Source organism: Gorilla gorilla, chromosome 15 (assembly GCF_029281585.2).
Source record: "Gorilla gorilla gorilla isolate KB3781 chromosome 15, NHGRI_mGorGor1-v2.1_pri, whole genome shotgun sequence".
Taxonomy (NCBI): domain Eukaryota; kingdom Metazoa; phylum Chordata; class Mammalia; order Primates; family Hominidae; genus Gorilla; species Gorilla gorilla.
Window position 1 is genome coordinate 121,101,059 of NC_073239.2, and position 24,732 is coordinate 121,125,790.

At 63.8% G+C, this 24,732-nt stretch overlaps 1 protein-coding gene and 1 long non-coding RNA gene across 3 annotated transcripts in view; one reads left to right on the forward strand and one right to left on the reverse strand.

Moving 5' to 3' along the window:
- Window positions 1-1,497: 1,497 nt before the first annotated feature.
- Window positions 1,498-5,582, reverse strand: LOC129526687 (uncharacterized). The gene is made up of 3 exons (XR_008671415.2): window positions 4,739-5,582; window positions 4,076-4,493; window positions 1,498-2,384 (listed from the first exon to the last, which is right to left on the reverse strand). It is a non-coding gene; the product is annotated as an uncharacterized lncRNA (long non-coding RNA).
- A 27-nt stretch (window positions 5,583-5,609) lies between these two features.
- Window positions 5,610-24,732, forward strand: part of KIF26A (kinesin family member 26A) — a 42,951-nt gene continuing 23,828 nt past the window's right edge. The window contains exons 1-3 of one of the 2 annotated variants that reach the window (XM_019009281.3): window positions 5,610-5,975; window positions 6,254-6,499; window positions 19,457-19,903. In XM_019009281.3, the coding sequence (XP_018864826.2) occupies window positions 5,934-5,975; window positions 6,254-6,499; window positions 19,457-19,903 (735 nt within the window). In that variant the 5' untranslated portion in view covers window positions 5,610-5,933. Of the gene's footprint in view, window positions 5,976-6,253; window positions 6,500-19,456; window positions 19,904-21,045; window positions 23,106-24,732 lie in introns of those variants that run through there. The other variant, XM_055361700.2, reaches the window with a different exon arrangement.

Consider the following 24,732-nt stretch of genomic DNA (forward strand, 5'->3'; position numbering starts at 1 on the left):
TCTACTAAAAATACAAAAAATTAGCCGGGCATGGTGGCGGGCGCCTGTAATCCCAGCTACTCAGGAGGCTGAGGCAGGAGAATGGCGTGAACCCGGGAGGCGGAGGTTGTAGTGAGCTGAGATTGTGCCACTGCACTCCAGCCTGGGAGACAGAGCAAGACTCCAAAAAAAAAAAAAAAAAAAAGAAAAAAAGAAAAAAAAAGAAAGAGTGAATGAACAAATGAGTGATGGAGAGCTTGACACCCCAGGACACTCCCCCATCCCCCTTCCCCTCGCCTGCAGAAGCCCCCTCCTGGTGCTGGCCAAGGTGCTGAAGCCGCGTCCTAGGCTGTCCCTCTGTGCTGGACCTGGGGCTCCTCTGGCGCAGGGTGAGGTCTGCGGAGCCGTCAGCTGTTGACCAGCGAGCATCCCCAGTCTCTCCCTACTCAGCAAACCCTTAGCCAGGATCCGTGGGATCCTGGCTGGGCTCCCAGAGCTCAGTTCAGAGCTGACCACCCTTGTTCCTGCCCCATCCTGGCTCCGAGGCCAGGGCTGGGGTCCCTTGCTCTGCAGCTGGGCCCTGGGGTAGAGGGAAGGAGGCTGTAAACACAGGGCTTAGGAGCACAGACTCCTGGGGCGAAACCTGGAGATTGACCTCCCCACTCTGGGCCTCATTTCCTCATCTGTAAAACGGCGATCATACAATACCCAATACCCGTGCCTAGCACTGTTGGGCAGATTAAATGAGTGGATGTTACCAAGTGCGTAAGACAGAGCCTGGTCCGGAGAACAGGTGGGTGTTGGCTAAACCCCATGGCCGGCCACCCTCCCCCAAGCACTCAGACACCCTCTGAAGAACTGGTGCAGTGACCGCCTGAAGCCTGCCCTTGGTGCTGAGGAGAAGGGGCCTCGCTTTACTAGGAGGCCCTGCCCTGAGCCGGGGTCGGCCTCCCTTGTGGCTGCCTTCCTGAGGCACCCTCTCTCCTGCACTCCAGACATGGTCCTGGCCTCCAGGAGGGATAGGTGAGCAGGGAGCCCAGGGAGCTGGTCAATCTTGGGAAAGTGTGGGGAGTGTCCCGAGGCCTCCTTGAGGAGAACGGTTTTTTCCATCCCCCTCAACTCTTGGAGAGGATGAGGGTCTGTCTGATGCCAGGTGTGATCCTAGGGCCATGGGCCTTGTATAATTTTATTGTGGACAGTTTAGGCCCTGTAACCCTTCCTTATCTCTTTATTAAATGCTAAACAGGATGGTTAAAAACTCCACAAAAGTCAAAACCGTGCAGAGGGGTGTAAAATGGAAGTGAAACCTCTCCCGAACCCCACGCCTACTCTCTCTCCAGAGGCAACAATCGTTACCTGTTGCTTGTGTCTGTCCCAGGAAAGGTCCCTGCCTTCACAAGCATAAACCTTCTCTGCAAAGGCCAACGGGGCTGTGCCGCACACTGCGTGCCCGTCCCTGTCCCGGGTCCACCTGCCGTCCATCCACTGTCACCAAGGATGAAGTGACGATTGGCCATTCCTACCCAGCCGGTTTCCACTACTAAAGACACCTCTGGCAAGTGTTCAGTTTCCATGGGAGCGTGTCTGGGGTGCCTCCAGCTCTCGCCCTGCACACTGAAGGGACGTGGATGGGGGTGGGGTGGGCTCTGGAGGGACTGGTCTGCCTCCGGGTACCGTCCACCTCATCACACATGAAGACACGAAGGTGCGGAGAGGTGGGGGGCGGGGCTCTTGACCGGCACCAGCAGGCTGGGGAGAGATGGCGGTATGGAGGGCCCTGGGCTCCAAGCACCCAGGGAAGGAATCTGAGCACTCAAGCCCCATGTCCTCCTCCCTCCCTGAAACATTGCTGCGTGTGGTCTGAATGGAAGCTGAGTTCCAGCAATTAATCCCATCAGAGGGGCCCTGCTGAATGGTAGGAGGTTTTTTTCTGTTTTGCTCCCTTGGTCTAGATTTCCCTGGGGACAGCTCTGACCAGCCGCCGCGTGCCTGGTAAATTAAATGTTAAAAAAAATCCCCACAATGACTTTAATCAATCCACTGACATGGCGGGTGGCCTCCCAGAAGCCCTTGGTCTGCTGAAGGGAGCCCCCTCTCTCCCCGCCCCAGGCTCAGAGTCTTGGATGAGACAGGATGGGGGAAGAGGACAGTCTTCTCCAGTCCCCTTCCTGTGGGGGAGGGAGAAGGGTGGGTGGTCCCCAGAGTGTCCTCCTGGAGAGGGACAGAGAGAAAGGGGGGACTCTGGCCCCCTTTATAACTTGCCCTGATCCCAGGCCAGGAGTGATGGTGGACGCAGGGAGGGGGCAGCTCTTCCCCGCCTCTCTCCTGATCAGAAGCCTGGGTGAGTACAGAGCAGGTGGTCACGATCGGCCATGTGGTCAGCAAATCCAGCGTTTATGGTGATTCTGTTGGAGACAAATGGCAGCGCTGGGCTCTAGGTTGGAGTCAGGTTGAGATAACGTCCTTCAGCCTCCACTGGGGGGAGTCAGGGGAAGGACCGGGGGAGCAGGATGGTCTTGCGGCGCTGGAGCAGTGGGGTTGTGGGGCGTGGCCATGGTCCTTCCCAGGGGAGAGTAGAGGAGTGCAGGGGGCAGAGAGCACAGAAAGTCTAGCCCAGCCTTAGCACCCCAGCCAGGCCATAGGTGCGCGCTGGCGCCGCTGAAAACGTTCTCCTTCCCTCGCCTGTCCACCTTCCAGGTCCTGCTCAAGGCGCCTAATGTCCCTTGGGCAGGGTCCCTGACACTTCCTTAACTCCCAAAGACCTTCCGCATGGGCCTAGCGCATTTAGGCGAACCTCTCTGCCTGCTTGATCCTCTCCCTTCCTCTCTCAAGCCAGGCATCCCACCCACTTGCGCGCGAGGCTGGGGCAGCCCACAGGAGGAGCGCGGGACCCGGGCTTGAGTTTGCACCCAGGCAGAGCGCCCACCCCCGCCCCTAGCTTCGGACCCTGAAAGTAAAGTCGTCGTGCCCGGCAGCCAGCCCGAATCTTCCAGCCCTCAGGGAGTCGGGGTCGGGGCAGGGAAGGCCACGGGTGGCGGCAGAATCGGGATCCTGGAGTGGAGGCGCAGACTGCGGGTCCCGCTGCGCACGCTCCGTGGTCCGGTTGGGGTGGGCCTTGGAGGTCCATAGGCCAAGGTTGAATGGGGGCTCTGGAGCGTGGGCGGGGTGGAGTGCACAGGTCACTGGGCTCTGAGCGTTTCCATGGGCCAGGACCCCAGCGCGCCGTGTCCTCAGGACAGATTGGAGGGGGAAGGGGCTGCGATTATGCCCCAGTCGGAAGGGTTTTACAGCAGCTGCGCTGCCCTCTCCCTGCCGGATACCCGGCAGTAGACACCGACGTCTGGGGCTAGCGAGGCAGGTGGGCGCGGGCCGCGACCCGATTCTGGCCTCCAGCCTCCGCCCAGTGGCGCGCGGGGCCGTCGCCCCACACCTCCAGTCCGCGTGGCTGGTGTCTGGCTCGCCGCCGGGGCGGAAGGGGCGCTGTCGGCGCAGGCGGGCGGGGCCGGAGCGCGGGGGCGCGCGGCGCGGAGCGAGCGCAGGGCTCGGGGGCGCGGGCCGCGGAGGACCGGGGGCTTGACGGGCGGCCCTGCGCGGTGCGGGGCGCGGCGGCGGCGGGCGCGCGGCCAGTGAACGCGCGAGCGGGGCGGCGGTGGCGGGAGGCGCTAGGGGCCGCTCCCCGCGCTCGCTCTTCCATGGCGCTGCCCCAGCCGCCCGAGCCGCCCCGCGGCGCGCCCCGCAAGGCTCCCAGCCTGCTGGAGATGGGGGCGCTCTGCCTGGACTCGGAGATCATCCTGGGCTTCACCAGCCACCTCCTGCGGCGACGAGGCAAGGTGAGGGCTGTCGGGGGGGGGGGGCGGGCGGCGTAGTCGCCGTCCCGTTACTTTGCCGCGCGGCTCGCGCGGCCGGGGTTGCTGCGCCGGGAAGGAGACGGCAGGTCCGGAGCCGCGTCCCGCAGCCCGGGCTGGGACTCGCTGCCGCACTTTCCCCCATTAGCGTTGTCCAAGTCTCCCTATGCCTTCAAGGCTGTGTCCCAACCGGACCCACCCGGAGGCTGTGGCTAGGGCGGAGAGCGCAGCGCAGGGACTCTCGGGCTCACCTTGCGCCTTGCTAGGATGGGCGAAGTAGGGGGTCGGGGCCCCTGACTGGTCGTGAGCCCCCGAGGTGACTCCAGCCTTGTGCACCCCGTGTTCTGCGGATATGGGATGTGAGCTTGTGCTTCCCGAAGCGCCGCGGCGGTAGAAGCGCTGAAGTTGCGGGTGTGGCCGGCCAGGGGCGCAGGACCGGTGCTCCCGACCGCTGCGTGCTTCTGTGTTGCGTGTGTGGGTGGGGGGACGGGATATAGAGAGTGTGTGTCCTGGAGCAGTGGAGCGGCGGGAGGCGGTGCTGTCTGCCGGCAGTGCGGGGTGGGGTTTGGGTGTTGTCCTGGGTACCCAGATCCAGATGTGGGCTGACGCCCGTTTTCATTCTCCAGGCTGAGATGAGATGGGTAGGGGAAGCGCTTCCGGGCCCCCAGGCTGAGTGGAAAGCGACTGCAGGCTTACGGATCTCAGAAAGAGTGGAGAGCCCCTGCCACTTTATTCCATACCCCCTTGCGTTTTCGAACCCCTAAGGTCATCAACGACCCGGAAAGCCGGGAGGGGATCACCCACCCCACTTTCTGGGGAGTGCGTGCGTGGGCGGGGAGGCTTATCTAAGTAAAAGGGGGTGGGCAAAACGGAAAGGGTCACTTTGACGTACTGAGTCTCTGCGAAGGCCTCACCGTATGCGCCGGCAGCCGCGTGTCTTGGTCTCCGCCCGGATCACGACCTTCGGAGTTTCCGAGTGCGCATCAGGCCTGGGACGCGCGGCGCTGAGTCTCCCCAGTCTCGGAGCCGTGTGCGCAGCGGCCGGCAGGGGGCGCTCGCGTCACGGGGAGCCCGCCCGCCGCGCCTGCCTGGCTTGACCCCGGCTTTGGGGCTGACCCGGAGCCTGGCCCCAGAGCTGCCTGCGGCCGCGGATGCCGGCGACATTTGGGGCCCGGCTAGGCACAGAGCAACTGGTCGCCAGGGAAGGGCGGGGGGGGCGGCCTCCCAGCCGGAGACAAACAAGCAATTAATTCCGGAGCCGAGTTCCCATCTGCCAGGCCTGCTGACAACAGGTCCGGCGCACGCCCGCAGGACCTCCCGCTTCCCGGGCGGCACGGCGCGCACACCCACTTGCGGGCACACGCGCGGCTGTAAAGACACGTGCCGTCCGCAGACGCGCCGAGGCACAGATACGCCGGCGCGGTCGCTGCCCGGCTCGAGGCGCACACCGCGGCGACACTCACCCACGCGCGACAGTTAGACCCAAAGTGGCCCGCGACACGCAGAGTACGCTGGGCTTGCTGGAAAGGCGCCTGGGAGTCTCGGGGCCGGGGTCCTGCCCCTTCCTCGGCCCACCTCGCCGTGGGCCTTGGGCAAGAGCGTCCCCTCCGCAGCCTCAGTTTTCCCGCCTGTAGAGGGAGGGGCGTCGGCGCCTCCTGGGAGACGCGCAGCCCTGGTGTCCCGGGAGAGGGGCGGGAGGCGCATGCGCGCGCGCAACTAGATCCTCGCCGCCGCCCCCAGCGCCCCTCCCCGGGGCAGGGACTCACCTAACAGGTTGGGGTCCTTGGAGTGCGCGGGCCGCGTGGGGAAGCGGGGACCCTACCCCCCACGCGCCGCCCAGCACTGGGCAAGGGCGGGGCACTCTCTGGGCTCCCGCCCCTCGCCGCCCGCCCCGGGAGCCCGAGCCCCGCCCCTCCCCGGCCCCGCCCTCGCCTCCTGAGCGCGCCCTCCGAAGCCACCGCGCTCCCCGCGACACTCGCAGGCTCTGCGAACTTCCGAGCGGCTGGGCCGGGCCATGGGGGCGCCTCGGGGCCGGATCACGTAGCCGCGGCGCCCCCGGAGAGCCAGCGTGGCCGGGAGCGCCCGCCGGGCTCTTCCCGCGCCCCGGCCATGGTCGGCCGCGGCGTCCCTCTGTGCGCTGCGCAGCCCGCGGTACGCGCGGCCCGGCCTGGAGAGGGAGGCGGGCGGCGGGGGCCCGGGACGGCGAAGATACTCGCAGTGTGCGCTGGATCCCTGGGGGCCGGGCCTCCTGCTGAGGGTAGCGGACCCGCAGGCGGGACCTCCGGGGATGGAGGGAGTGGGTGAGCGCCAGGGTCGTGCCCAGGGCTCCTAACTTTGGCAAGAGCGTCACTCTGGGGCAGGGCGCGCAGGGGTCTGGAGCCGACGGACGTCCCAGGCTCACTGTCCGCTTCCGCCCCCACACCCTGCAGGTGGCCGAGGGCGGCCCGGCCCGCGAGCCGCCGCCGCTGCTGGAGGTGTCCCCCCGAAAGAGGCTACCCGCCGGGCCCGACCGGGACCCATGCGGCAGCCGCCCTGCGCCCGAAGGCGCCGGGGCCGGCCCAGAGCAGGGCCACTCGGCCGGCGGAGGCGGCTGGTGCCGCCACTGCCACACGAAGCTCGTGGAGCTCAAGCGACAGGCGTGGAAGCTGGTCAGCGGGCCCGGGACCACCCTCCGGGTAAGTGACACTTCCTTAGGCCGACCCCTCTGAGCAGGGCCACGCCGAACTTGGGTAGAACTTGGGTTTGGAGGGAAGCAGGGTTCCACTCCTTCCTTGCTGCTGTTTCCACAAAGAGTTATCAGCCAGGACTTCCCTTCTGCGGGCCTCAGTTTCCCGGTCTGTAACACCATGTGTGAGCTAGGGAGCTCAGCCCGAGGGGCCCTGCTGCCTCGGATGGGAGGGGCCTGGGCTGGCGTTCCTCCCCCAGCCCAGATGTCCCACAGCTGGAACGCAGGTTTGTGTGGGAGGAGGAGGGGAGAGAGCGGATGGCAGGGCCTCCACCCAGGGCGGGACAGCTCCAGCCCTGCCAGCAGGGAGAGGTTATTTGGTGCATTGTGGCCCTTGGGGCACCTGGGCCCCCAGCCAGGTGTCTGGAAATTACATACCTGGGGCCGGGGGGCCTGGCAGGTGAAAGGGTGGGCCACAGCAACTGGGAGGTCCCTGCCTACTCCTCTCCCAGCCTCAGGGATAAGAACTGTTGTCCCATACTTCCTGGGACAGACTGAGGCAGTGGCCACCCATGGGGAATTGAGTCTGGGCCCTCTGGGTTCCCCAGGCTCCAGCCCCAGGGGCAGGTGCTTGCAGGGGAGGGGTTCTCCTGGATTTCCAGCCAGTGGGCCTGCCGGCTTTGGAGGGAGCAGGGACCATTGTTCCAGGAACAATGCATGCTGGAAGTTTGCAAAGGCTGGGGGCGGGTGGGGGTCTCCAGAGGAAGCCCGCTGCCGGGCCTTCAGCCTTTATGAAAGAGTTCCTGGGAAGTCTGCATAATCCCCATTGAATCTAAATATAGTTCTCTAAGGAGGGCTGTGGGGGTTGGAGTGAGCTGAGACCCTGACTGCCCTGTCTGGGGCAGGGCAGGGTGGGGCAGGGTACCAGTCTGGTTTCTGTCCTGGGCACCGTCTCCGGGCCCTCTGGAGTCTTGGCGAGGGATAGGATTGCTGCAGCCTCTCTCTGGCTCAGGCCAGGCGCCTGTGGGCCTGTCCTGGGGTGGGGCTGGACCCGCCCTGTCCTCTGCTCTGGACAGGCTGCAGCCTTGGCCATACTCTGTGCCCCAGTGGCCTGTATCTAGTTTAAAAGGTAGCAGGAGACCCTTGAGGGCCCCCTGGAGAGGGCCAGCCAGAGCTAAAGGCCCATCTTGCTGCCTCATTAGGGGAAACACGCCAGAGACAGGAGGGGCATTAGGACTGAGCTGGTCTCCTCATTCTTGGAGTGGGCTTGGACTGCTGATGCTGCCTGGCCCGGGGGCCATGGTCCTGGCATGGACTCGTGGAGGGGAGGGGGCTCCTGGTCACGGGCAGGCCAGGGGTCCTAGTGGAGAGGGCTGCAGGTGATACTAGTCCCTGGTGGATTCTAGGTTCCTCATCTAGGGGGGTGTCTTGGTCTCTTCTGGCAGACAGGTCTTCAGGGGAGCCCCAGACCACCCATCTCCAGCCTCCCCTGAGCTTGGCCTTTGACACTGGAAACTCCTCTTGAGTGCCAGCTGGGGGCTCCCCCTTCCCTGGCTGGCGCTGGCACTCAGCACACCGGGGTCCCGGGCTGGTCTCAGCCAGGGCTTTGTTCTGCTCTGGGCCCCCTTCTGCTTTGTGGTCTCCTCTGTCACCTGGGGCCTGTTGTGAAGTGCTGTCCCACCTGCAGGGTGCTGTGCCCCCGGGAGAGAAGACCCCATCCTCCACTGTCTCTCCGCGGGGCATGGGGGGCTGCGCCTGCCATCCTGGGGCCTTACGGGTGTCATTGTCCTGTCCCCTGTGGGGGCCTGGGCTGTCCCCAGAGTCCCAGCAAAATTGCAGCCTGCAGCCCTGGCCTGGCCCGCTGGGCCCAGATGTGTGGACATGGCTGCTTCTGTGTTTGGGTTGGGAGGGAAATCTCTGGGGTGGCCAGGGAGACCCCAGTGTGCTCCCCGGAGTCTGGTGCACTGGCCAGTAGGCCCTGGCCTCTGCTCTGTAAGGCCAACGTGTCAAGGGGTATTTAGGGTTGGTGTTCTAGGATTTCCCCAGGGGCCCGTTTCGTAGCTTCCTTGAGGATAGCTGTTTACAGAGAACTTCACAATCATCCATCTGTCTCATGCTTGGATCTTCAGAAGCCCAGAGAAGTGGAGAGACTTGCTGGGACCCGGCCTGGCTATTAGAGGCCCTCGCCTCCGGGCTTCCTGCCTGTCTCCATTGTAGAGGGAGGCTTAGAGGGTCGGGGGCCAGCCTGCCAGGGTCTCCCTGCCTGTCTCCGTTGTAGAGGGAGGCGTAGAGGGTCGGGGGCCAGCCTGCCAGGGTCTCCCTGCCTGTCTCCGTTGTAGAGGGAGGCGTAGAGGGTCGGGGGCCAGCCTGCCAGGGTCTCCCTGCCTGTCTCCGTTGTAGAGGGAGGCTTAGAGGGTCGGGGGCCAGCCTGCCAGGGTCTCCCTGCCTGTCTCCGTTGTAGAGGGAGGCGTAGAGGGTCGGGGGCCAGCCTGCCAGGGTCTCCCTGCCTGTCTCCGTTGTAGAGGGAGGCTTAGAGGGTCGGGGGCCAGCCTGCCAGGGTCTCCCTGCCTGTCTCCGTTGTAGAGGGAGGCGTAGAGGGTCGGGGGCCAGCCTGCCAGGGTCTCCCTGCCTGTCTCCGTTGTAGAGGGAGGCGTAGAGGGTCGAGGCCCAGCCTGCCAGGGTCTCCTTGAATGTGTTGCTCTTTAGCAAGCCCGCGATGCCCGCATGGTCCTGCCTATGCTCATCCCCTGCTGGGCCCTTGCCCACCCTCCTGCCAGGAGGCAGCTCCCTTGAGCAGGTTCCCGAGAGTTCTTGGCCACTGTTTCCTGCTCTGCGACATGGGACCGTCTTTGTGCCCATTGCATAGGTACATAGTGCAGTGCCCGGAAGGGATGCACTCTCACCTTGGCAGCTGCTGCTGCTGTTTGCTGAGTTAGGGACTCCGAGTCCCTGGGGCTGTTGGAGCCCAGGTTCCCGGCCTACCTCTCCCTTGCTGCTGTGTGCTCTTGTCTGCCTGAGCCTGTCTCAGTTCCCTTGTCTGGGCAGTGAGGGTGACCATGGTCCCCTATCCGGGGACCTCATCCCTGTGGCATGGATAAGACTGTGCCCTCCCCACCTTTCTGAGCTCTGGTGCCCCGTCTGGGGCTGTAGGGGAGGGGGACATTGTCTTCCTGCCCCTGTTGGAGCCCCAGGGGATTGTCTTTCCTGATCTGAGAAGGGTGCTTGGCCCTGGGTGTGGAGGGGAAGCCCCATCATGGGCCTCTGGCCGTGGCTCCTGCTCCTCACTGTGTCCCCACACTGTGCCCTCTGCTCTCACCAGGGTCCTCAGGCCTTGCCTCCGGGCTGACTACTTCAGGACCCCCATGGCCTGGAGCGGCCCCCTATGGCCTGGCCTCCTGTGGCCTCCAGGGACCTTTCTCTAATGGGCTGCTCTGTCTGCCCTGCCATAGATGCTGTCCTCATCCCCAGACCCCTTGGCCTCCCTGGGCTGGAGGCCCCTCAGTGTCCCTGCTCTGGCCTCCCGGGCCCCTTCTCAGGTGCCCCCAACTCTGAGATGTCCCTGTGGGAGGTTGCAGCCTGGTGCCTCCCATTCAGCAGGCAAAGCTGGGGCCTCCCTCTTTCTCCACATCTGAGGCCCCCCTCGCTTCCCCATGCTCACCCACCACCGCAAACTGCTGTGGCAGACCTCTTCCCTCTTCCCGACCCCAGTCCTGGTTTGCCCCACAAGCAGGAGCTCTGCCAGGTCAGGCATAGGGTCCGGGTCACCTGGAGGTGTTTGTTGAATGACTGAATGACCAGGCTTTTCCTCCCACACCTCACTTGCTGGTGGTCACCCCCGGGACTGCTGGGGCTGGATTCCGGCTATCCGCCCCTCAAAATGACAGTTCCCATGGAGGATGACCATCCCCCTCCCCCACAAAGGATGGTTCCCTGCTTCAAGGAGAGGGTCCCTGCTTGGGGATCCATTCCAGCTGCTGACAGACACGTCACGTGAGGTGTCGACTCCTCCTGAGACCCCGTGACATTTGAAGCGTCAATACCGGTGCTGAATTGATGATCGCCCCCGATGGGGAAAATGATCAATTCTCATTTAGCTCCCGTGCATCTCTTGCTTATCCAGGCAGGGGCCTCGTCCTTATGCCCCCGAGAGCTCCAGAACCACTGTTGGTGCCGCCTGCTGGTGCCACGCAGCTGAACAGTGAGGGAAGCTGCCCACTGAGGCTGTGGCTCTGGACTCTCCTCCCGGCGAAGCTCCGGGGTGGCCCCTGTGTACAGGGAATCAGCTGTCATGGTCTGAGGCTGGGAGCCCTCCTACCGCTCTGTGTGGGTTGGCGAGTCCTGTTTCTCCTTGGACGCTGCTCATGGGCTTCTGGTTGCTTCTCCTGTTGCCTCTCTGGTTTGACTGGAGGTGACTCCTGCCAGCTTTTTGTTCCTCCTGCCAGCTTTTCGTTCCTCCTCTGTCACTTGTCCGAGGAAGCCCTCTTAGCCCCCTGGATGGATGGGGGCATCTCTGTCTCCACAGCCCCCAGGCCTGTGATTTGGGGGTCCCAGGTCTGTTGCCCCCAAATAGGCAATGGTCCTGGGAGGGTAGGAGCTGTGCCCGAGTGGTCCCATGATGGAAGCTTGCCACTTGTGGTCAGAGCCCCTGGGCCCCCAGACTTGGGGCTGCCGCCTTCCCTTGCTGCTTGGAGCCTGGCCCGGCTTCCACTGCTGCCGGGGCCACCTTTGTGCCTGGCAGTGGCACCCGCCTCGGGGATCCGCAGGGTGGGGTGCCTGGCATCAGCAGCATTCCCAGCTGAGCCCAGGTGTCGCAGGCTTTGGTGGCAGCCTGGGGAGGTGTGAGGGGGCACGGCTCCCTGGCTGGCAGGCAGGGCAGTGGCTAACTCTACCAGGAAGGGCTCTGCTCGGGAGGCCGTGGAGCTCGTGGAGCTCGGAGCTCGGAGCTCGCAGTTACTGTTGGGGAGGGAGCCCGGGGAAGGGCCGGGAGGGAGGAAGCCTGGGCGGGCCCAGCCTCGCTGTGCAGCCCCTGTGGGACCTGGGCTTTCTCTTCCCTGGACGGGCGGTGCTGCCTCCGGGATTCCCTGTGGTTCAGCATGTGATGGGTGGAGGGCACGTCCTTGGGCTCGTCTTGTCTCTTTTGCTTCTTTGGGGTCCCAGGGGTTGAGGATGGGCATTTGGGGGACGACTTGAGCTTGAGGGATGTGAACCATTGTCCTCTGAACACCAGCCAGAAGCAGAGATGGAGCCCCAGCGGCTTCCGGGGTACAAGCTTTATGTCAGGGCAGGGGCGTGCTCTGGGGGAGTCTGGCCGTGGTCACACGTGGGCTGGGTGGGGGTGGGATTGTGGCCGCTGGCCTCACTGCCTCTCTGCTGCCAGGTGGAGGACAGGGAAGGAGGGGGACTGCAGGCTACCCCCAAACCTTCAGCTGCTCAGAGTCCTACTGGAGGGGCTTGTGAGGGTTTGGAGTGGGCTAAGGGAATGGGACTGGGGCCTTCCCAAAGCTCCCTTAAGTACCCTGGAAGGATCTCTTATTTGGGAATCAGAAGAGCTGGTTTTTGCCTTAAGTAACAAAGAAAGTCTAGTTTTTCTCTTCCTTTGCCTGCTAGGAAGCTCACAGCAAATATGCTGCTCAGCTCTGGGCCGCGTGGGACTTTTCTTCTGTCTCTAATGGGAACGGGTCATTCTTTTTGTTCCAATTATGACTGACTGTAGTTGCATGGTTTTGTTTTTAGCTTATATTTTGTAGTTCCTGTGAGCCACTGCACAATCTTTGTGCAAGACAGCGTGGGCTATGAGTAAATAAGTAAGAGTAAAAGTGGACTGACCGTGCCTTGGTCTTGTCTGCTTCAGCCTGTTCATCTGGTCCGTGGAAGCGGAGCTTGTGCTATTGGGGGGAGTGGCTGTCAGCTGGGCTTTCCCTGGTTCCTGGTGGCAGCCAGGCTGGGTGGTCTGGCCTCTGGAAGTCCTGGCCCAGGAATGGGCAGCCCTCGTGAGCCTCTGAGCTCTGCACCCCCGCTGCTCCCTTCCTGCTGGGGTGAACACTGTGCTTGGTGAGACTTTCCCAGGGCAGGCTCTGGAGGCTGCCACCCCCACCACGGTGTGTCCTTGTCCTGCAGGGCCTCAGTTTCCCGCCTGTGAACAGAGTCCTTGGGCTGCGTCATCACTGTTGCTTCTTCCGGCGCTCAGGGTCACTTTTCTTTCCAGTGTCACAGCATCTCCGTTTCATTCACGGGTGTGCCCTGGCCACAGCTGCCTCTCCAGGATGGAGTCTTCTAGGCGGGACCCGTGGGCTGGGGTGGCCCGAGGCCCTCCGCAGGGCTGCACTGTGCTCCGTGGAGACTCCCCAGCCCACCTGTCCCCGACCCCAGCAGCATCCCAGGCCTCGGCTGTAGGGCTGGGGAGGGGTGGGTGGCCCAGCCCGGTGCCCGGGGCTGATGGCAATGTGTAGTCCCGCCTGGCCCGGCGCCAGGTCGCTCAGCTCAGTGCGCTGCATTGGACCTGGGATGGACGTGCTTGCGTCCCTCCTGCGCTGGCCTCTGACCCCATGTGATGGGTGTTGCCTGAGCTTTGGCCTCTGTTTCTGGCGGAGCGTGCCGCGTGCTGGCCCTTGCCTGCTGCCCTCAGGGAGCTCTTCCTAAATGTCCTGTCCCCATCTTCCCTCCCCAGCTCATAGCTTCGGTTCACGGCTGTAGCCCAGCTCTGCCCTCAAAACCCTCACCCCTGCCGCCAACGCGGCCTCCACAAAGCCCTCGTCCTGCAGCCGCTTGACCTAGCCTGTGGGGGCTACCCTGAGCAAGGCTGAAAGGCCCCTCCTGCTCTCGTCCCTAGGGCCCCCTCTCCCCCACCCCCGCCAATTTGCCTTCACCAGGAAGAAGTGTCAGGCAACCTGGCTCCAAGCTTTATCTTCCACGCCTGGCTTTCCATCTTTTTCTCCTGAGGGTGGGGCTGGGGCCACCCCATCAGCCCAGAGGCTCCCCAAGAGGGGCCAGCAGGGCAGTGGCAAGGGTGCATCTCTGGGCCCTGGAGTCACCCAGGTCTGAGTTGGAACCCCAGCTCTGCGACCCTGGTGGTGTGGCCTGAGGCAGGTGTCTCAGTCTCTCTGAGCCTCAGTCTATAAAGGGGTCACAGACTCCTGGTAGCCAGTGAACAGGGTGGTTGTTTTTGGGGGTGGGTGGCCCCTAGGGCTGTGCAGGGAGGCCTGGGGTACCTGGCAGGGGTGTGTCTGGGTGTTGGGATGGTGCCAGGGGCCCAGCTTGCCTGCTGGGTGATTGGGAGAAGGCTCGTCCTGGTCCTGCCCAACTTCCTGGCTGCATTTGGTGTTGTGGGAGGGGCTTTAGCTTGTAGGGCATGGGGTCTCTGCCCTCTATAGATGCCCCAGAGGCCTGTGAGGAGAGGGACCTGAGGGCGGAGGCCGGGAGGTCTGAACTCATCCCTGTGCCTACCGTGTGGTAGGAAGAGCATGGAGGGCTCAGGCCTGAGGAGCCGGGCAGCGGGTATGCGGAGGGCGGCGACCACCGCAGATCCTCTGTGCCCGCTGCTGCCCCACGTGGTGGGGAAGAAGTGGGGGCAGCCACAGAGCCAGGCTGTCCCTGGCTTCTCCTTCGCCACTGTGTTTCCATAAGCAAACTGCTGTGACCATGGGGAGGGCCCTGGGAAGGTGCAGTCCCGGCATCCGGACGGCTCCTGGTGCGGCAGTGTTTGATCTCAGAGTTAAACCAAGGAGACGGCGTGAGGGTCTCCAAGGGGTGGGCATGTGAAAAGCCCCGAGATGGGCCTGGCTGGAGCTCACATGGAGACCGCCACGGGGCAGGCCAGGTGACAGGAGGCGGGCGCTCTGGGGGCTGTGTTTGGAGTGGAGCTGTGCTCCAGCCCTGGGATCCTGGGCACTCTTGGCAGCCTCGTAGGAGGGGCTGGTGGTGTGGACAGTCCTGTGGCCCCTCACATGCAGAGGTTTCCGGGTTTCTGCCCAGGGATGCCTGGGGCCGCTGGGAGGCAGGGGCCTGATTTGAAACCGAGTCCATGGGGCCCCTTGGTTCACCCGGTGACTGCAGCCTACACGGAGTTGGATTGAGTGTGCAGGTGACCCCCAGGCCCCTGCAGTGCACTGAGCACGACTCTGAGCATTGGGGGTCCTGATGAGCCTGCCCCTCTGCCACCCCACCTCGCCGGGGCCATCCTTGCCTGTCTGGCCTTTAATCACCCGTAGCCCCAGATCCCAGTCATGGCATGCGATGGAGGACAGGGGAGGCCATTGAGGGGATGAGGGTCTCAATGAGCTTGTCTGTGCCCCGAGCTGCCCAGCTGGACTGGCGCCTGGCACAGGCCCTTGGGGATGGCGTGCCGGCCAGTGCTGGGTGGACTGGGTTGTGTCCCCGCTCCCTCCCCTCCCAGCAGAGGAGGAAGGGGGTAGGAGGCCTTCAGAGCTGCAGACCCACAGGATGGGAATGGTCCCTGGAGTCCTGGCTGGCAGACCAGGGAGGGTCTGGGCCTTCAGAGAGGTGCCCAGCTGGGCAGGAGGGGCACCGGGGCAGCCAGGTGTGGCCAGCCAGTTTCCAGACTGGAGCACCGAGCCCGCTCCTTGCCCCCTGCCCTGATGGGCTGCACCAGACGTGGAAATGTCCTGGACAGCAGGACCTGCGCGGGCTGCTGCCTGGCTGGGGGTCCCTTCCTGGACCTGTTGTCAGCTCCGGAAACAGCAGCTGCTTGGGGTTGCAGCCCAGCATGCTTTGTTTGGGAAGGAAAGGGAGGGCAAGATCTGGAGGTCACGGCCCGTGGGGTCCTTATGAGGGCTGCCCACACACGCATACCTCACTGCGTGAGTCGGGGAGGGGCTTCAGGGCCTACTTACCCTCCCAGTGGCCCTGCCAGTGGGTGCCAGAGCTCCTTTGTGGAGACGGGTGATGGGGACTCAGGGAGGGCCCCGTATGGCTGAGGTCCGGGGGTCTGATGGAGTGGCGTCTCTGAACTGGGAGCAGGACCCCCCTCGCTGTCCCAGGGTGGCCTTACCTGGCGGGGAGGTTTGATCAGCTGTTCTTTCCCATGGGCAGTGGCTTGGCTGGAGCGGGGAGACTTCTCTCCTGCAGTGACGGGGAGCGGGGAGTCCCCGGTAAAGTCCCCCGGGCCTCACACGCAGGAGAAAATGGAAGGATTACTTAAAGCAACTCGGAGACCCCAGAAACAAAATAAAGAACAAAGTCATGATTTGTCAGTAGGGGGGAGACTCCCTAAAACCCAGGCGCGCGATGGGTGGGCTATGCTTGATGCTAAATTGAATCAAATGAAGAAAACATTTTCCAAATGCAAGTAAAGTATCTGTGTAATTAGACCATAAAGAGAAAATTAAAAGTCATATTTCACAGTGGAGTAATTACTGTCTTCCTCAAGACACCAGGCTGTGGAGGCCTGGGTGACAGGCGGGCCTGCTGGCTGGGGCTTTGAGGAGTTCAGATTCCTGAAATTGGGGGGCAGTAACCTGTTGGGGGCTTGGGCCAGAGGACCCTGTGAGCTGCCGGGATGGCTGGGAGAGGAGGCCTGGTCCCACTGCCCAGCCTGTGCAGAGGTTGGAAGGTGCAGGAAGTGGCCACAGAGCAGGATTTGTTGTTGTTGGCGGTGGGGGCTGTGCGCGGCCGGGAGGGGGAGGGGGAGGGGCAGGGCTGCAGGGCTGGGCGGCCTTTGTCTCTCTGAGGGCTGCGTCTGGGGTCTGCTGTGCGGGGAGCAGTCAGTGGTGTGGGAGACCCTCGCCTTCACCTTCTGGGGCCCAAGATGCCCATCCCTGGGAGCCACCCATGTCAGCAGCGGCCTCCCTGAGCCCCTCCCTGGAGCCCTGAGTGCTGGTCCCGCGTGCTGAGTGGGGCGCCGAGTTCTCCTCTTGTCTTAGCTGGACAGTGTGCTGGGCCCCAGGCTGGTCCTGCAAATAGGAGGTCTCGGGTCCTCTGGGCTGGGCTGTGTGGCTCTGAGTGGCCCCGGCAAGCAGCCCTGTGGTTCTGTTCTACCCAAGCAGTCTGTGCCCTGGCCCCTATGCTGTGCCAGCCTGGTGCGGCCTGGCCGGTGTGATGGCTCAGTGGTGGGGGCGATGGCGCCTGGTCCCATCCAGTGTCTTGCTGTGTTGCCCTAGGCCGGTCTCGTGTAAGTGACTAGGGTTGGAGAGATGGCCCCTGCCCTGTGCCTTGAATTCCTGGGGCCTTGGGTGGGCCTGTCAGTGCCCCCCATGGAGCCTGCTGGGTCAGGGTTGGGTGGTGAGAGTCCCTGAGAGGAGGGCCTGGTGGCCCGTCCGGGGGAGGGGTGCGTGGCCCACTCGTGGGCTTTCGCTGTGGGGCCTGGCCTCCAGGATGCTGGCTGGCACCTGGGCTGCTGGGGGAAGGTACCCTGGCCCAGATGCCTGGGCCACCGCTGTTGCTGAGCAGGTGACCAGCAGCCTCGGCTTGTCCCCAGTGGGGGCTTCAGCTTCATGGGCCCCCCTCCAGCACTGGCCCCCAACACCTGGGACTTGGATGCCCGGAGCTCCAAGGCCTGGATAGGGCTGGGGCCTCCCTGGCAGCTGCTGTCTGAATTCCTGATGGCAAAGCTGGGTGGGGGCTTGGGCGGGGGGCACTGGGTGGGGGCCACTCTGGCTTCCTGTCCCCTTTTCCCTGTTGCCCCTCTGCCTGGCCAGCCCGTGGTGGGCGGTGCATTCTCAGGTCAGTCCAGGCTTCCTCCCTCCCCTGCCCTCCGCTGTCCTTCCTGCCTCCTGCTGTGCAGCCCTGGAGAGAAGGGCAGGGTGGGCTTCCCAAGGCCTGAGGTCGCTGGACGGGCAGAGGCTGCCTGGCCTGTCTGGAGGCTCCAGAACGGGGAGCTGGGGGCCGGCTGCCTGTCAGGTTGGGTTAATGGCTCCAGCAGGCGTGGACTTCCTTCCCCTTCACACGGGGCCACCGGGGCAGCCTCCTGCTGAGTGGAAAATCAGCATAATCTGAGCCTGACTGGAAAACAGGCCCTGTCTGCCCTCAGCCTGTGGCTGGGGACTGAGGCCAGGGGCCAGTTCTGGGTTCCACATGTAGACCTGTGTGCCCACTGGCCGCATCAGCAGAGCTAAGCGGGGCTCCTGCAGCGTCTGCTCTGGTAGGGCCCTCCCCCTCCTGGTCCCCCTCCCCCTCCTCCTCCTCCCCCTCCCCCTCCCCTACCCCCTCCTCCTCCTCCTCCTCCTCCCCCCCCCTCCTCTGCAGGGCTCCTTGTGGCTGACCTCAGCGAATCTCCGAAGCAGCAGGAGGGAGGGGCATTGGCTAATCGGGACCAGACGCGCCAGGCACTTCAGAGGCTCTGCAGGCCCTGGGTTGGAGGAAATCCAGGCCTCTGGAGTGGCCCATAAATCAGGCAGCTGGGCCTGGTGGGGGTCGCCCTTTCATGCGACCTGCCTGGGACTATGGGGAGTGTGAGGTGGTCCTGGGGGAACATGATTGCCGCACATGCTTGGCTGGCACCGGCCACCTGGACCACAGCTGTTACCACTGTGAGCCTCCAGGGCATCTGTGGACAAGGGCCCAGCCAGCCAAGGGCAGGCTCAAGGAATGTGGGTGGGGTGACTAAGACACCCCCTCCCCGGGATAATGGGCCTCAGCTTCCTCATCTGAGAAATGGGCACATTTGAGAAGGCTGCAGTGCCTTTTGTGGCCAGCAGGTTGGCTGCATTGGAGTCCGGTGTTGCCTGGAATCCCTTGGGGCAACGTGGCCAGCCATCGAGCCAGGGACTGCCTGGGGCCAGGTTTCGGGTGGTGGGGAAGTTGGGGGCTGGTGGAGGACCCCTGTCGGGTGGTGTTCGGAAAGCCCTAGGTGGTCACAGCCACAGCAGGGCTGGGCTGGTGCTCTCCTGGGGGCTGCCCGGGCTGGGTGCCCTATAGCTGAGACACCCCTTGGGGAGGGGGTGCAGACGCAGAGGGCCTGGCCCCCTCCCCAGAGAGCAGGACAGACACTGGTCCTGGCTCTGGCCCTGACTGTTGCAGAGTGGTCCCAAGGAGGGGCAAGGCCAGAGCCTGGTGGGGTGATGAGGGACACGGGTAGGCCCCAGAGAGGAGTAAGCCTCTTGGTCGATTCCCTCCCAGTGAGCTTTGCTCTGTGGCTTGTCTCCTTCTTGCTCCTCCTCCTCTTCCTGGAAGATGTCACTGCCTCCAGGAAGCCTTCCCTGACTCTGAGGCTGGGTGAGGAGCATCCTCCTCTGGGTTCTTCTGGCTCTTGTTTTTAGCCGTTTCTAGAACCCAGTCTCAGGGTTCTAGAGAAACCTGTGTGTCCCCCCAGTTCAGGGAAGGGGGCAGTCACCAAACAGGGTGCATCCCAGCATACAGCTCAGACCAGGGGAGGGGAGCTGGTGGAGTGTGCGGCGGGGGGCGGGGCCCTGGGCTGTACCCGATCCTGCGGCCCTTGCGCCCCTGCGGTGAGCTCATGTGCCCTCTAGGAGTGTCTCCGAGGGAGGCCTTGGCTTCTGTTGACACCTTTACAGCAGCACTGATTTGATTTTCCACCTGCCCCACCGGGGCTGGAGACCTGAAGAGGAAGGGAGAGGGTCTCCTGCCCCTGGCTCTGCCTTGAGTGAGTGTGGGTGAGGGAGGTCCTTGTGGCTCTGAAGAGACGTTGCTTTTAAGGGGCCCTGCTTCTCGCCAGTCTCCTGTGTGTCCCCGGCCAGGCGGCCTTAGCTGACAGTGGTCCGGTTGTCCAGGAGCCGCAAACCTGCCTTGTTAGCCGCAGGCCGGGGCGGTTAGTGACGGCTGGGGAAGGTGGACAGTTAACAAGGACATTGTGAGCCTCACGATGAAGCCCGATCATTATTTTCCTGCTGGGCTCGTGTGGGTGAAACTGTTTGGGCTTATTAATCTGTTACGGATGGTGTGGTGGCCAGGCGGGAGCTCGCAGCGTCATGGACGGTGAGAGTGCTGGTGGGCTCTGGGTGCCGGCCCTCCCTCCCCAGGCACTGACCCTTCCTTTGTCCCTTGCTGTCCTCAGGATCCTTGCCTCTCTGCCCTGCTTCTCGACAAGCTACCAGCACCTGGGGCCCTGCCAGCCTGTCGCCCAGAGGCCGAGCGCCACTGTGACGTCTGCGCCACACACCTGCAGCAGCTCACACGGGAGGCCATGCACCTGCTGCAGGCCCCTGCCAGCCACGAGGACCTCGACGCCCCCCATGGAGGCCCCAGCCTAGCACCCCCCAGCACCACGACCAGCTCGAGGGACAGGCCAGGACCAGCGGGTCCTGCAGGGAGGCAGCCAGGACGAGCTGGGCCAGACAGGACCAAGGGGCTGGCCTGGCCCCCCGGGCCCAGTGTCCAGGTGTCTGTAGCACCTGCGGGTCTTGGAGGGGCGCTGAGCACGGTCACCATCCAGGCCCAGCAGTGCCTGGAGGGCATGTGGAGTGTCTCACGGGTCAACAGCTTCCTCCCGCCGGCGTGCCTGGTGAGTGTCTTGCTCAGCGGATGGGGGCTGCTGGCCTCCTTGTCAGAACTGGGCTTCCTTCGGGGGTCTCTGTCCACGTTGAGTGCCCTGCAGTAAGGCTTCCCTGAAGGGAGGGGACTGTGGGCATGGGGGTTCCTGACACTCCTGGGACCCCACATCAGATGCACCCTTGATGGTGCACAGCAGCTGTTCTCAGGTCCCTGCCTGACTCAGGGAATACCTTCTCTGGGAGCACGTGCCTCTCCCTGTCTGTCTTTTGAGACTGGGGCTGAGGGCCCACCAGTGCCCAGCACAGGGCTTGGCGATGCACAGGGCACCGTATGTAGATCGGGGCTCACCAGGCAGATGGAGTAGGAGGGCCCTTGTGGCAGAGCGAGGGCCTGTGTGGGGGCCTGGGGGTGTGAGGCGTCCATGGACGTTGGGCGGGGGACCGGCAGTTGCAATTGCTGGAGACGCGTTGCCTGCCCCTGTGGCACCCCGGGGGCAGAGGGACATGTGGGTGTCTGTGAAGAGCCCTGTTTCTGCCTGGTACACTGTCTAGTCACCACACAGTGACCAGCACAAGCTCGCCCTTCTCCCTTGGTCTCCAGGCCTGGTGGTGTTTCCAGGGGCAGACAGAGGTGCAGAGACCCCCTAGTCTCTGGGGCAACATTGGCCACTGATCCTGAGGCCAGGCAGACCCTGCCCTTGCCTTCTGGGCTTTCGGCCTCCCTGTGACTGGTGAGGTGGCCTGTCTGGACATCAAGATCCTGCCCCAGCTGGGGGCTGGCCTTGGCACTAGCTGCCCTGGCAGTGGCTGCTGGGCTGGTCCTTCTGAGGCTGCTAGGCTGCCCTAGGGGTCGAGGTGCGCAGAGGCTCACTGGAGGAACTTCTGGACACCCCCTGGGTCCCAGCTGGTGTGATGATGATTCCCCTGTGGCCTCGGCACCCACACCCTTCCACCTATGAACTCTGTGGTGAGGCCGAGGAGAGGGAGCCCCACCCTTGCCATGAGGTGCCTCCTGGCCCCAGAGCTGAACACCACCCTTGCCATTAGGTGCCTCCTGGCCCCAGAGCTGAACCCCACCCTTGCCATGAGGTGCCTCCTGGCCCCAGAGCTGGGCATCCTCGGAGGGGTGGGCGGGGTTGGTGCTGGGGGCTGCAGCAGGTGAGCTGGGCAGCATCCTGGAGGAGGTCTCATTGAGCTGGGCCTGTGTGGAAGCATCAGGGCCTGGGCCTGAAACCCAGGATGGTGGGCATAGGCACCTCCGTCTCCTGCTCTTGTCTCCCTGGGCCACTCGGCCTCACTGCACCCTGCCCGTGGCTGAGGGTCCCAGCGGGTGGGGGTGGAGAAGATCGCAGGCCCCTTGCTGGGCAGCCCTGCTGGTGGATGGCGCACCATGAACATTTAGGCACCCTCTCCCAGCGTTATGTGCACATCGATCGTGGCCAGGGTGGGTGGGAATGGATTTATAATTAGACAGCAGTCCGGGCGATCAATAGGGAGATTATTAGAACCATAAATAGAACTTTAGGATTCAGATGAGGTAATTTCCCCTGAACCAGGGCATCGATCATTAGCGTGGCCCTGGAATGTTAATGGTGCCTGTTAGACTCTAGAGTTAAATACTTGTGGAGAGACACACTGCAAATCTCCACCACAGACCGTCAACCACCCCTGGGTCGAATGAGATTGTTCCAAGGCAAACACTGATCTGGGGCCAGCGGGTGGGACGGGGGTGCTGCAGCCCCCTCTGTTACACGATGTGGAGAGGAGGGGCAGGGACCAGCCATGGCACTTTGGCCTCGGCCGAGGCTTGGCAGGGGATGCTGAACGTGGCTGGGTCTGGCCAGAAGGCTGGTCCTTGGAGGGGTGGTGGGTGGCCCAGGGCTCCCAGGGCCTCCTGCGGCCACAGGTGGGGCCTGGAACATCCCACATCTTGAGCATCCAGAGACTCCTGGGCTATGGAGCCGCCGGGCAGGGCTGTCCAGTGGTTCTTCCCGGATTGTTGGGCCGGGGCAGCGCTGCCATTGCAGAGGGCAGAAGCTGCCCACGGAGCCTGGCCCTGTGCCTGTGCCCCGCCCCTCCTGCCCTGAGAGCTCTGGACAGTGGTCATGGGGGCCACCCCAGTGCCCTGCTCGCACCACCAGAGGCTGCCATGGTCTGGGACATGCTGCGAACCGTGGCCCATTTCACGCTATGAACTGAGCTGCGAGACCGAGGCTCTGGCCTTCAGAGCCCACAGTGGGTTGCAAGTGGCACCGTGGACCTCCACAGAGGGGTGGCCCGGTGGGCAGTGCGGGGTGCTGGAGGTGTTGGCGATGGCCCTGAGGAGCTGGAGTGCCTCCATACATGGAGATTGGGTGGCACCAGCTTGGGGGCTCCTGCCACCCCTGTGCTGGGCTGCAGGGGCCCCGGAGGGTGTCCCGTGGTCCTCACGGCTGAGATGGGCCAGGCAGGGGCAGATCTTTGAACTCAGGGCTGTCCAGGCCCTAGGGCCCTTTGAGTGACGAGGCTGGAGCTTCGCGTGGGTGGGCGAGTCCGCCCCATGGGGCTCTGCAGGGTGGCGCACGTCCACACCCGTGCAGGGGTGACACTGGTGACAGAGTTCGGCTCTGAGCCTCCCTGGCCGCTCCTCAGCCCCTCCTCCTCCCTTTCTCCCCCACCTCTCAGCACAAAATAGCACCCAGTGAGGCGTTTATCTGGGGGGCTGGTGTCTTTCACGGGCCAGAACCTTACAGATGCGTTTGGGCCTGGAGGGCTCCTAAGAAGAGGGTTAGCTTGGCATTTCCTAAACTGTGCTCCACGGAACCCTGGTGTTCCCCGAGGTTGCAGGTGCTCTCTGCTGGCCGCCTGGTGCCTGCTGTGGTTAGGAAGCTCCCCGTGGGGTGGGTCCCGCGCGGCTATGCTTGGGGCCCTTGGCTCTGCGCCCCTCGGCCTCACGCTCCCCTCTCTCCTGCCTTTCCTTCCGTTGCTGCTGTGGCACCTCCATCACATGCTCTGTCTGGCCGCCCGCCCCCCCTCTCTTCTGCCCCCGTGTTGTGGTCTTCCCTCTCGCCGTCCTCCCCCGCCCCCGGCTCTCGCTTTGCCAGACGGCTTCTTTTGGCATGCCCGGGCTCTGCTTCCGGCAGGAATTGGCAGTGGCCGTCCCGGCGGATGGGGCGGTGTCCCGGCAGCGCGTGGGACGGTGGAGCCGAGGCGCGTGCCGGACTCCTGAGACAGGTCAGTGTGGGGAGGCCCAGCTGGCCGCAGGCCTGTACTGTTGCTGGGCGGGGCCGGAACCTTCTGGCCGGAGGTGGAGTGGCTGGCCTGAGATGGGGGAGGGCTCGGGCCCTGTGGGAAGAGGGTGGAGGGGCCAGGTGGGCTGTGGTGTAGCAGCTCTGTCCCTATTGTGGCCCCTCCAGCCTCGGTGCCCCTGTTCAGTGGGGGAGGCAGGGTGTCCTGGTGCCTCACTGGACACTGTGATTGGGCCTGGCCCAGGATGCCACATGTGGCCCCACGGTGGTGCCATCGCGACGAGCCACCTGTGGGTGCCGCGCTGGCTGTGGGTGGTACGGCCCCGGCCCCCAGGAGAACTGGCCCTGGGTGCTGACTGCCACGCCCAGGGGTGCTCAACCAGACCCGGCTCTGCTCCGGGGGCTCAGGACCTGCTGTTAGTGTTGTAACTTTAAAGATAACTCTTTTCTGTCTGCTCAGCAAAGGAGTTTAGGCTTTTGATAGGGAGCACATACATTAAGTGATAAAATAGAATCCCCATTTGAGGTGAGGGAGTGGCTCGGAGAAGGAGAGGGCTGGCCGGGCTGGGTTCAGAGGGATGTACAGGAGTTCCTGGCCTGCAGGCTGGTGGTGGGGTGGGGTGTGCTGGCGCAATGTCCGGTGAGCTGTTCCAGGTCCCAGGTTCGCCCTTTTCTGCTACTGGGCAGTCCTTCTGGAAGCCCCGGAGGAGTGGCTGGTGCCTAGGGCCCAGAGGGCACCCAGCTTGCATCCAGCCTAAGTCTTGGGGCTCCCTGTGAACTTCCTTTCGCAGACATGGTTCTGTTCCAGGTCCCAGGAGGGGCCTGGAAGCTGGTGCCGGCCATGGGTTGGGCAGGGTGAGCCCCTCCATGGTGGTGAGGAGGGAGACTGTCCGGGATGGCAGGGCCTCTGTCTGGAGTGTCCCTCCTGGGTCCCGGGGCGGCTTGTTCTGCTGACGTGCCGTGCCTGGCCTCTGGCCTGTGCCACTTGGGACACCCTGAGGATGCTGGGCCTTCCAGACCAGCCCACGTCCCCTCAGCACGGGGACCCCAGTCCTCTGCTAGCCTGGGCACAAAGGACGCCTCGGGCAGTGGTTATCGACTGGACGCTTGGGGCCGAATGACGCTTGGCACCTGGGTGACCGTGACCTGACCAGGCCACGGTGCCCAAGGGGGTCCTTGGAGAGCTTGGGGCACTGGGCCCTTGGGGAAGGGGCCGGGGCGAGGGGTGGCCAGGCTGAAGCAGGCTGCCTTCCCTGCCCTGCCTGGGGTTGCATCCCCCCACGCCGCCCAGGACCAGGTTTGGCCTGAGGGTTCGGGGTCCCACATGTCTGGGAATGGAACGTGCGGAGGTGGAGCTCACGTTTGCTGGGCTGTCCCGGGCGTTTAATTACATTTGTGCTTCATTATGAGGAGGCTTCCCTTTCTGGGATTTATTTGAGCTAATGAGTTGGAAATGCCAGGGTAGTATTTCAGATGAGGGAGCGCCATACATCACCGTACGTGGGGCAATTAGTTCCTGCCAATTAGTTCCTGCCAAATAGTTATCGTGGTTTCTTCTCTAATTATGCCGCTGGGTGCTCCCAGGAGGCTCAGGGGTGAGAGGTTGGGGGGTC